Source organism: Pterocles gutturalis, unplaced genomic scaffold, assembly GCF_000699245.1.
Source record: "Pterocles gutturalis isolate BGI_N339 unplaced genomic scaffold, ASM69924v1 scaffold39725, whole genome shotgun sequence".
NCBI lineage: Eukaryota > Metazoa > Chordata > Aves > Pterocliformes > Pteroclidae > Pterocles > Pterocles gutturalis.
Window position 1 is genome coordinate 1 of NW_010142238.1, and position 12,820 is coordinate 12,820.

Here is a 12,820-nt window from a genome sequence, read left to right on the forward strand (position 1 = left end):
GGGCTGTCGGTGGTGCGGGGCTCGGGGGGGCGCAGGGCGGTGGTACTGTGTCTGTGGGCCATGCTGCGTGGTCTCTGCAGCGGGCTGGAGAGGGGTAAATGTGGATTCATGGCACTTAGATCCCCTCCTGGGTGTGGCTTTTTTAATTACAAAAAAAGGCAAGGAGGCCAAGCGTTTGTTTCACGTTCAAAGAAATAATTTACAGGTGAGGGCTGTGGAGGGATGCTGCTCTCTTTCAAGTTTGCTGCTGATGTCTCAGAAATTGGGTGTTGACAAAGCAGTGTACTTTTCAGGATAGACTAAGACAGAACTTGAAAGAGGGCAGATTTAGATTAGATATCAGGAAGAAATGTTTTCCTGTGAGGCACTGGAACAGGTTGCCCAGGGAAGCTGTGGATGCCCCATCCATGGAGGGGTTCAAGGCCAGGCTGGATGAGGCTTTGAGCAACCTGGTCTAGTGGAGGTGTCCCTGCCCATGGAAGGGGGCTGGAACTAGATGATCTTTAAGGTCCCTTCCAACCCAAACCATTCTGTGATTCTATGATTCTGTGGTTGTAAGAACTGAGCAACAATAAGTTAGTAGAAGACCTCAGTATGTCCAGAATTTATTTGTGATTCCTTAGCTGTCATTTGTTCTCAAAGTAAACTGGGAGGGTGTTTTTATTTAGGCAGCATCCTGAAAAGGAAAGTTTTTTCCAAAAGTTGTCACTTGTTTGCTGTTCATCCTTGCTTGTTATCTCTTAATCTATTATATTTTATTCTAGATGAGTAAATACACTTTTGTAGGGCTAGAAGTAATAATATCCACCTCTTTATACGGAAGAAAGTAGTACTGTTAAAATTGGTACTTGTCATATGAAGATTCACGAAAGGGCTGAGTCTTCGCTCAACTGCTCCATCATAGCAGCTGATGTATAGTTAGATATCTGTCTCTAGACTTTAAATAGAGCAGTTATTTAGGTGGCTCTGTCAAAAATGGCTGCTCTAATTGGAAAAGACTCGGTAGAACTTCCTTGTCAAACATTGAAAAACTGTCAAGGAGTTGTGTGTTCATGTGGAAGGGTGCTAGTTGAACAGTGACTTCTCTTACATTGTTTAAATTATCTGAGATGTCTGGAATTTGTGAGGTTACATTTGCTCATTGTCCTTCAGAGTGAAGACTTGGGTACTCCGCTACAAATCTATTACCAGTTATAAGACTGGAGATTGCTTGAGAAGGTAGTCAAAATAAGATAACATCTTCCCAATGTGTGTCTCTGAGGAGCTGTTTTTGTGGATGAGGGACAAGGGCTCCACTGTGCTTTTGAACTGCTGTGTTGGAAAGCAGTACTTTTCTCTATGGGACTAACACTGTCCTTTGCATGGATTTTCCTGGTTTTAGGGCCTTTAGGATAAAGCTTCTGTGTTATGCATGTGAGGTGCTCTCTGGTGTGACAGAAGTCTGCTATCATCAGACATGCAGCTGAGAGCAGTGATGACAAATGAGAGTGCCTTCAGCTTTCTGTCCCCAGGGCTGCAAAAGACTTGAGTATTTAATAAAAAAAAATATGATATAAAAGCAGTAATTGCCAACAGTGGCCATACTTCTCTATTGGAGCATCTGTGTAGAGTATGTTGTCACGGCACTGAGTTCTGTTTTGAAAGAAGGAGCATTCCTTTTTCTTGCTGGTCCTGTTTCTGTAGCCCTACTTCTAATTTCTGAGGTTCTGCATAAGGATACGTATGACAGTTTCTGTCTAATTAAATTTGGCACATTCCACTGCTCGGCCGTGGGCAAAGTATTTCTGTTCATAAACATTGTTATTATGCTTTCTTTAAAAAATAATAAATTGAATGGAAAAGGACACAGGACTGGCACACAGCTACACATTTTTTTCTTTTTAGCCATGTTGAGTTTTTTGACAACACTGACTGGGATTAAATTACCACATCAGACATGGATTATTATTAATGCCTTCGTCTTTGTTAATAAAATTAGAGGTACTTTTTTTGTAAAAGGTGGGTTCACAGATGCAGTAACATATTACTATGTACATTGATGTAATTTAAATTTGAAGGTAATAATCCATAGTTTTTGTATCTTAACAGTTCTTGTAATTGTTGAAAATATACAAGCATTCATTCCTAGCATATCTTTTTCCTGTTAAGTTTTTCTGCAGACTCACAATGACAATTTTCTAATTACTTGGCTCTTTTAATGGTATTTGTATATGATATCAAAGCTGCAGTAATCAGATGCAGAACATACTGTGTGGAAACAGCTTGTTGTTTGAACACACCAGTCCAAATTAATCAGAGTAGACGCAGAAAACTGCAGGTTTTTAGGTGACTTTTGTGTGTATTTGCCGCTGTATGAGAATCGTCCCTTTTGAGCAACTTGTGAAAAAATGGGTGGGCACAAGTTTTGTTTTTTGAAATACATTGTATCAGAACATATGTATAAGGATGAAGACTGATAAAATGCATAGTGTAAATGGAACATAATGGGAAAATAACTATTCTATTTTTCCTTTTGCCTTTAGAACAATCTAGGTATCCTGTGGTCTGAAAGGGATGAAATTAAGACTGCGCAAACTTACTTGGAATCTGCAGAAGCCCTGTATAATCAATACATGAAAGAGGTACTGTGTTTATTAATATTGTGGCACGTCTTATTTTGACGTGCCACTTACAGTTTTAGTAATCCCTGAAAAAAACATATGGTGGAATTTGAGTTTCTGAGCTTTATACTGGCTGCTATGATATTTTTGAAAAGTGCTATGGTTCGTACTGCTAGCATAGGAAGAGGCAAACTAGATGACCACTTGCTAATTTCAAAATGGATTTATTCGGGAAAATAATTTTGCTTAAAAATAATGTTCTATTTTGAAAGCTCTTTGAATTGGTAATCCAGAGTTGAAGCCAGGTAGGATTTGGCTTTTAATTAAGACTGTTCTTAATCCTATTTTGGGAATGCTGTAAAATGTCAATCCATTGTTTTCAGTGGGAAAAGGAAACAAAACGGTAATATTTGCATGGTTTGCTCTGACTGCACAGTATTTCATAGAGGCAAGTAGTTTAGTTGCATATCTAAGAGGACAGTCTTATGAACAGCTGAACCTCTCATGCATATTAAACAACTTTCTGAATTGTGGATTCTGCTGGATGTCAACAAAGACTCCCCTGTACTATTTTTAATCTGTTTGCAATGTTCTTCCTACACTGACTTACCTCAGGGACAGTTTCTGAACGAGCTAAAAACATTTGTGGCCTTAAAGGAGCGGTATCTGTGTCTCAGGACAGCTATAAAGGCTGGACAGAACTTAGTTTAATTAAATTGCAGTTCAGGTTTTACATGAACTTGGTTTATAGCACGGATTATTCTTGTGGATATTTTAGAATGGGTTAGTCTTTATCTGTTGCCTCCTGCTGTATTACCTGCCACCTTTTTAGCCATGCTGGTCTACAGTGATAGCAGAGGTAGTGGATCCGGGGGAGGGGAAAAAAAAAAAGAAAAAGAAAAAAGAAAAGAAAAAAAAAGACAGACCACATGTGCTGGGAAGCTTGTCTGTTTATTTTCCACCCTCTAGATTGGTTGGTGTAACTTAGATATACTACAGCTCTCTACAGACCCTCTCTCTAATTAATTCCTGATGTTCAACTTAGATATTTATACCCACCAAGGATTGTATTGTTGGCTTCCACATCACCTCTAAAAGGTTCTGGCACTTGCTCCAGTGATTTTGGAATTGTACTGGTACTACCATATATTTCAGTGCAGGCAAATGCTTCATGTTTTTACTGTGGGCTTTTCTGAAAGGATTAATTTTTGTTAGTTGTCTGCATTCCTTGTTGGGTAAGGACTAGTGAATATTCCTTCTGCGGCTTTGCTGCCTGCTTAGGGTATATAATATACATGACTGTCAGTAAGCCCACATTAGATCATTTGTCACATTTTTTTCCCCCAACATTTTTTATTTATCACTTACCTTTTAGGGCATTATATATTCAAATTAATCTATGTCTAAAGACTTTTTTTTTTTTTAAAGCAACCATGCCAAAAGACTTTCTGTGGTAACTTTCTTGGGCTTATGTCATGTTTCTCTTAAAAGACTGAACTGTATTGGGCATAACCTGCAAAGAATTAAAAAGAAGAAGAAAAGCAGGGGATGAGGGAGCTTGTCTAGCAGCTTTATGGTTTATAAAGAGGACTTGAGTTCCTTGCAGTGGTGTTTGATCTTTAGGATTTGTACAACTGTGTCAACATTCATAATTCAGAAATTATAAAAACTTGAATATACTTTTCTTAATGTTCCTCCTTTTTAGGCTATCAGGAGGTCTTCCTGTCTGTGAATCTTTGGTAAACTGTTGGTGATTGAGGCATTTTCCTGAACAGGTGGATTGAATTGTTTGCTAACTGGGTCTTGTTAACTTTAAAAATTGTGATGTGTTGGTGTCCGTCCCCCCCCCAGCCCAAGCAACTAGAGCACAACCAAGGCAACTGCAAGAAAAAATTTATTCTGGTAGAATTAAAAGATACTTTTACTTTCTGCTTCTGAATGCTTTGAGTTCACATGTATTTTTAAATTACTTTCAAACAATAATTAGTTATTGTAACAACATTTCGCTACTAGGAAAGGTGTTTGATTGGTTAATGCAGTACAGTGAGTATCAGAAGGTGCTAAACTATGGGCAGGAGCTTGGGCTAATGAAGTCCACCTGGAAGAGGAGAGTTGTGGAGCTCTTCCTTGGAATGATTAAAGGCCTAAGGCTTGACATTGGGGGATAAATCTATAGACATGGGAAGGATACAAGGTTCTAGCTTACTGTGTCATTTCATTTGCTTCCTTTGCAGGAATATCAGCTCTAGTCTTGACAGAATATACTGCAAATCCTGTTGGAAGGTTTGGGAGTCTTTGTAAGGTTATAAGCCTTTGTATCTCTAAAGAAAACAAGATGGAGGGGTTATAAATTCACAGTTTAAAGATTAATGAGTTATAAACAGAATCTCCTAAAAATTAAAAGGTCACATAAAAAATTACACCTCTCTGGTAGGTTAAACACACTTTTATTTGTCATTATCTGTTTCAAACCCATTTTTTTCATCTTTGAAGATGAATAAAAAATTCCATTAAAAGCAAAGGAACAAATCCTTTCAGGATTTTATAATGAGAAGAGATATGATAATGAGAATGTGTTCTCTTGCCATTAAATTTAATGTGTTCTTTACCATTGCCTGCTTGAGTCCCTGTTATCTTATGAAAAGTGTTTTTCTGGACTGCTGCTCATTTATTGCTTTATTTTCTCTTGGGCTAAGACATAATGGGTTTAGGAAAGGCCTAGGAAAATTTCATACTGAACTGGTCTCTGTTGCTAGCAGTCATGTTGAACATCCTTCAGGATGCCCTGTGTAATGGTAAAAAGCCACCTTTAAGAAAAACATCTTCATTTGAAGTGTGTTAGAATTGACATCTGAACTTATAATTACACAGGAAAATAAATAAGCACAGACTAATAAAACTTTGCCATAAGCAGTATTCACTATTGGGTTTGCCGGTTACGCTGACTATAACTATACTGACAGTTGTTTCAAGGAGAGGTTGAACAGAGCACTGCTGAAAGACGTATAGTTGTCATCGTTCTGCATTCATCTCGGAAGCTACTGTCACAGAATCCACAAAAATAAGTTTAAAATCAGAGTTACTTCTATGTGCACATTCATATCTTTCTTTCCATTCTTGATCAGGGAAGATAAACTATTTAGCATGTGTCATGAGATCTCCCTGCATATAAGGATTCTGACAGAATTCATGGTTTAAAAAGTACTTTTAAATGAAGTAGTTCACATCATTAATAACTTGCATGTAGGTCATGCCTTACATCAAGGTTTAGCGGCTTCATCCTCCAAAGACATTGCCTGTTGTCTCATTCATCTATTGGAGTAAATAGTCTTACCAGCTTGTGAATAAAGTGAGTAATTTCACAGTGATAAGTTTTTTACAGCAGATCTGCTGAGCACTCTCTGCACGTAATGTTCTTTGCAGTACTTCCTGCAGGATGTTTTCTTGTGACTGATTAGTGCAGTTGGGCAAACGAATATTTCACACTTGAAGGCATGCTTAGTATTAAATTGGTGCTTTAAAACCCATTATGTTATTGTACAAACTAAGGACACCCGATTATAGTCCTGTAGCATTCAAGCTAAGTGTTTCTGGTGCAGACGGCGTGCGTTACTTTAAAGTATGTAAGCAGAAGTCTTCTACAAGCTGAAAACTTTGTAACTCCATGTGGGATTGTGGTTTGCTTTCTCTAAATCTCCTTAGTTTTATGGCATTGCTCCAGAGATGTGACATTCAGATAGGTGTAGATGCGTTATGTGGAGTTCTGTTGAATTTGAGATTGAAAAATGGTAAATTGTCTGCAGCCAGAAGAGGGAGCACTATGTTAAAAAATAGGAGAAATATAGCTTACTGGCTATACTGTGTACTCTTGCAGGATGGAAGTCCTCCCCTGGATCCCAGTGAACATTTCATGGCAGAAGAAGAAAAACTCACAGACCAAGAAAGATCCAAAAGGTGGGTGCGTAACAGCATACCTAGATTATTATTACTTTTTTAATTTATGAGGGTATATTTAGGGAGGAAGAAAAAAGAAGAAATCTAAAGAGACTGTTGGTTTTTTCCAGATTTGAAAAAGCCTATACACATACTCTGTATTATCTGGCACAAGTCTACCAGCACCTGGAGATGATTGAGAAGGCTGCTCAGTATTGCCATACTACTCTGAAACGGCAGCTTGAGTATTGTGGGTACTACCCAGTAGAATGGGCACTCAATGCTGCTACTTTGTCACAGTACTATCTCTCTAAGGTAATATACCTAATGTTTTTCTGCTGTAATTATATCATAAGTGTAACTGTCAGGTAAGACAGTTGTTTAAACAGCTATTTGAGAACTAAAAATGAATTTAAAATGTACTCCTATAAAACCACAAGTTGTCTTCTGACATGAAACATCTGTTAGTTTTTTCTGAAGAGGACATAGTTGCTTTCCTGTGGTGTCGTGATGGCTGTGGGAAAAAATGAGAAGGGGGGCAGACTTAAGAAAAGCCCTGTAGTTTATGAAGTATCAGCAGTGATGTGACATGATGCTTTTAAGTAAAACTTGAAGGTTATAATAACTTAATTTTAAATTCTTTCTTATATTTTTCACTTACAATAGACAGTTTAAAAACAAAAACATGTGAGGGCCAAGGGATTGCACATTGTGTGTTTCCTATAAGTTATTGTCCTTTGTGCCTTAGGACGTCCTTAAGGCTTGTTTGACCCTTTGTGAACGTTAAAGTGAATATGTAAGATGGCAGCTGTTTGCTTCCACACATGTGTTGAAATGCTTCAGTTTCATTTAGGAATTTCTATATTCCAGACTATTCAGAGGCTCTTTTCTGATGCTTAAATGTCTTCAAGTGGTTTATGCTAATTTCAATAGTAACTTGTAATTTCTGTGTCTTTTTGATGCATTGATAGCACTAATCATTAAACAATGCACTGCTAAATATGAGTAAAGGAATCTCAATTCGACTCATAATGTTGACTTGCATATCCAGTTCATTCCCACTAACGCCCTGTGATACAATCTTTACCACAAGACATCACTTCCTTTACCACAAGGAAGCGATGATAGCATAGATCAGAACAGTGAAAATGTTCACAATGTACATACCTAATATTAAAAGCAAGGGTTGCTATTGTGGCTGTGGTAGAGAGAAAATAGTTGGTTAGGAAACACTGTATTCAGTAGTAGATGTGGAAGAATTGTGTCTTCCAGTGTCCAGGGGAATATGCTCTAGAGCCCCTCGGTTCTATAATTTCCCTTATGTTCCTGTATCCTTAATCTGAGGCGAGGGGTTTAGCCAAGCTGAGAGCAGTGCTTGGGCTGTTTATACCAGTGCTAAACACCACTGTTTCTGTTTCTCTCAGCAATGCTTTATGGAGGCCCGGCACTGTTTAGCAGCAGCCAGCGTCATCTTTAGCCAAGCTGGACAGGTGCCATCTGCTGAAGACAGTAAGTTCATATAAAAGTTTTGAATAAAATATTGTGAATTAAGCATGATTGATACATAATGTTAAAAGTGAAGTCTAGGAATGTAAGTACAAAACTTATCGCAGTGTCAATTTTCTAAAATCTTTTTAATTAACAATAAAGCAGAATACTTCTGAAGAGCTGCTGCTGGAGTTTAAGACTGGCTATGAGTAAACCCTGTGAGGAAAAACTCAAGTGCTTGTTGCTGGTGTTTCAGAAGGCATACTAGAATAAAAGTGAAATTTAAAACAAATCCATTTCAGTAGTGGCAATGTTCATCCATTTCTTCTTGTACATGTGTTTAAGATGCAGCTTACCTTTGCTTCTTGGTGGTCAGAGGGCACTAATTCAGTGATCCAAACGAGATGATTCCTGGGAATAATTTTAAAAGAGGGAGGGAAACTGCAGCTCTTAAAAATGTCGAATCCAAACGTTACTTGTATTGTCTTTTGTTGCTGAATGTTGCAGCCTCATTAACGTCTATTTTTGGAGTTGCAGCTCCCCTCCATATTGTTTTGAGTATGGTGCAAAAGAGCAACTTGCGGTTCAGTCTGAAGATCAATAAAAGAAACTTTTAGAGAACTGACCACAGTTTTAAGGACCTCTGGTTACATGATAGTGTCAGTACTCAAAATAAATCCTCTGGTTTAGGCTTAGTCTTTACTTACCTGCAGCACAGGCTTTCACATTCTGTGGCTTAGGCAACTGAAAGCTTCAAATCAATAGAGCTTGAACTCGTGGAGAGCGAGCAAGTACCCAGGGTAGCCCCTGTGTGAGTTAGTAACTCTGACTTTGATCAGTGAATATATTGGTTAACTTTTAATGGTTTGAGCTGTTTAGAACACAAGCTCTTTAATCCACTGCTGTTATTTCAGGTTAAAATATAACCTGGATAGACACAACTGAGTTTTATTTAATTGAAGTTGAGTGACAGTATATTAATTTAATTGCTTAGTATTTCTCCTAGCTCAAAAATACAGAACACAATGCAGTTGCCTTTCTTACTGTTTAAGTACTTAAAGGTTGATGTCCAAAAGCTTTTCAGCTTCAGGGAAACAGGGCCATCAAGAGTCAGGTTATGCTAAGTTAGGCTGTTTGAAAACAGTATATTGTGAAATACTCAGTAGGTTTATGGGCTTCCATAGCTACCTGACTGCACAGTTTTCAGTTTTCAATGGGGTGAGTGTTTCTCATATTTTCCCTTCCTTTTCATGGTACAGAGAGATGGACTGTGGACTTGAAGATCCTTATGCAGAAAGTTTTAAGTTACAGAAAGACTAATACACAGTCATCATTGGCCACTCTCAAGCACATTTATTTGGTCATGTTAATTGGTATATAAACAAACACAGATATTTAGTAAAGGTGCCTTCTCTTAGATTAGATACAATTCGAATTTCCTTAATAAGAGCAACTTGACTGGCTCTAATGAAATATAATGAACCCAGTGGATCTGAGTCTGAAGTTGGTGTTTTACTTGGTGAGTGCTTTTTTTCTCATTTCCTCGTTTACTTGAGGAATGCTAGCATCCCCTCATTGTTCAGCTAACTCACTGCCTTCGGCCTAGAGACTGGGTAATGAGTTCTCTTTGAAATGTGTTCAGTTTCTGAGATCATTATCTTGAAACATCAGCAGTGCTGCTACTTATGACTGTGGGGGGAAAAATACAGAAGTTGTAGAGCTAATAAATCTTATGTTAGGACCAGGTAGATTAATAAAAAGTGGTTTCCCCTCCTTTTGTTCCCTTTTTTGGTAGTGAGTCGGGGCCCATTGCAATACAAATGCCCTAATTGTCCTCAGAAACAATTACTGGGCAGGCAGATGAATCTCAGAAAACAAATTATCGCAGTTTCTTTCTCTTATTACAAAGAGACATGAAAACCTTTTCCAGTAAAACATATCCAAGATCAAAGGTCTTTAAAAACATACATTATGATTTTTTTAAATTTTTTTTTTTAAGAATTAAGGCATGACAAATCCAAGTTAATCTGTATGAGTTTTTACCAGAATGGCAGCTTACATAATTATTATATAGACTAACATGGAGAACATGTTTCTGTCTAAAAACGAGGAAAAATTAATTGAATACAAGTATCGTATTCTTTGCATGTAACATTTGAGGTTCTTGCTGGAATGCTTGAGTTCTCTTGAAGGTTTTTGTGTTTATTTCCATTCAATAGATGAAACGGAGCAAGACCAACAGGACCTTCGACAGAGAAAAGCTGAAATTGCAAGATGCTGGATTAAGTACTGCTTGAATCTCCTGCAAAGTGCTCGGAAATTACTTGAGGTAACTGAAAATCTGTTCTGTAGCTGTCATTTTTTAAAAAAAAATCTATTTTTATGTTTTCAACAGGCATCAATTCATAGTTGGTAGCAAATGATAAACAATTGCCCAATGAATAATACAATAAATGCTTGCAATGTAGCAGGTATTTCACAGTATGCTTTGACTTTGATGCAGCCCTGGGAAATAAGCACAGATAGGAGATCAGCTCTGTAGCGTGATCAGTGTGCTTGCTTGTACAGCAAATGCACAAATTTCCCTTCTTTCTGCTGCATTTCTTGATTTGGCAGATTACTCCTTATTTAACTGCTAGTAAGAGCATCTTAATATGCAACCGTTTTGTGTGCTGGTGTTCTCGTTCATCCAAGCGTTTGCTTAATTCAAGCGTCCACGTAATTCATGTAATCATTCATTCAAATGCTTAAAACACAGCATTTGATGAAATGCTTTCCAGAAGCAAGGTCTTTGACTTTTATTGTTTTGGCTATGTTGTCACCCAGGGTAGGGAGACTAAATTGTTTTTATGACTCATGTTTTTACAAAATCAAGACTGTAATTTACATGGTATTTTGTGAATATAAGGTCTATTATGCCAATGTGTCTTGTTGCTAACTAGTTTGTATTTCAAAGGTAACTCATAAATAAAATGTTTCAGTGTATGTAAGTCACTCTTCATAAGCCATGTGCATTTTTAATTAGTTTGCTTTCTCATTTCAGGATAATATAAGAGAGCTGGATCCAGACAGGCAGTTGGAACTTAAAGCTCAAAGAAAAAAAGAAGAGGATGAAAAAGAGAAGGGCAGGAAAAAAGCTGTCCTTTTTGGGTCGAGTGAGATCTGTGACTCTGTCTTAGCCATGGAAGAGAAAGTGAGCAGCGTATATCCCTTAGATTTTCAAGAAGCCAGAGAAATCTTCCTTGTTGGTCAGAACTATGTTCAGGAAGCAAAAGAGTTCTTTCAGGTTGATGGTTATGTTACTGACCATATTGAAATTGTTCAGGATCACAGTGCTTTGTTTAATGCACTTGCTTTCTTTGAAGAAGACTATGAGAGACGTTGCAAAATGCACAAGCGTAGAATAGACATGCTGGAGCCTTTGTATGCTGACTTGAATCCACAGTACTACCTGTTGATTAGTAGGCAGCTTCAGTTTGAACTAGCTGACACCTATTATGAGATGATGGATTTAAAGATAGCTATTGGTAACAGGTTAGAGGAGCTAGACTCCCACACGATTAAAAAAATCAATTCTCTTGCTCAGTTAGCGATCAAATATTATGAACTCTTTTTAGATTCTTTGAGGAACCCAGATAAGGTGTTTCCTGAAAAGCTCGGGGAAGATGTTCTTCGCCCTGCAATGGTGGCTAAATTTCATATTGCACGACTATATGGTAAGCTTATTACTTCAGATAGCAAAAAGCAACTGGAAAACATGCAGACATCATTGGAATATTACACATTTCTGGTAGACTATTGTGAGAAGTACCCAGATGCTGTCCATGCCGTTGAAACTGAATTAGAACTCAGTAAGGAGATGGTGGGTCTTCTTCCAACAAGAATGGAGAGGCTAAGAGCAAAGCTGTGTCCGTTCATATAAACACTTGCCTTGAAGGAAGTGTGCACTATTGAAATGATACCTGTCAAAACCAGTGCTGTCAGACAGCTTCTGTACTGATTGATAGACTAAATTGTCTGTAGTTCATCCGTCCACCTAGAGCCTGCAGTAGAATAACTTTGTGAAAAACTCAAGAGCTCTCCAGTTGAGTAGGTCACCCACACTAATGGTATAAACTTTAATGTAAAGTGAATGTCCAGCTAATGCTTTGTATTGTTTGTTATGTATGTAAATATAAACAATTTCTCCCTTACGTTTTTTTCCTTCAGAATATGGTTTAGTTTTTAAATGTAGTGCTGTATGAAAATTGTTTCTTTTAAGAGAATGTTTCTCTAGGATAATTTTTCTGAGAAACCTGAGGCATGTTCTTCCAACTAGAATACATTTTACCTCTTCTAATATTTGTCCCCCATAAAATTTTATCCATACAAAGGGAACTTTTGTTATTTTCAATATTTATTTTGTATGTTGCTTAGTGTTTTATTTTTTCTCCTGTTAATCTAAACCTAATTGATAGAGGCTCAATCAATGGACTAGCTTGGCTACTTGTTTTTTCAGAGTTCTGTTTCCTTGTGTCTTACTAAGATATGACATCACAACTTGGACAAAATAAATAGTTGTGAAGTGGTTCCACATGAGTGTTTTCAGTAGAAACGTGCAAGTAAGTGCCAGAACCAAGAGCAAGAAAGCAGCAAACTTTCTTGCTTGTGGTGGGAGGAGATAACCTGCTCTTAATACCCTGTAGAGAATTCAAAGGATAGAGGTGCTGTCCTCTAGTGCTCCAAACAGTTGCCAAATACTGCTTAAAGGCCTGTGATGCCATGGATGGCTTCTCCTCTTGTGTTGGTCAGGGAGCCCA

At 37.7% G+C, this 12,820-nt stretch overlaps 1 protein-coding gene across 1 annotated transcript; it reads left to right on the forward strand.

The window, feature by feature from the left end:
- Positions 1-2,522: 2,522 nt before the first annotated feature.
- Positions 2,523-12,512, forward strand: KIAA1279 (KIAA1279 ortholog; the record flags this gene model as incomplete). Its single annotated transcript, XM_010084298.1, has 6 exons — positions 2,523-2,621; positions 6,475-6,554; positions 6,665-6,848; positions 7,958-8,042; positions 10,241-10,350; positions 11,065-12,512. Coding segments are annotated over 6 exons (1,437 nt in total), but the record flags the coding sequence as incomplete, so codon positions are not given.
- Between the last annotated feature and the right edge of the window lie 308 nt (positions 12,513-12,820).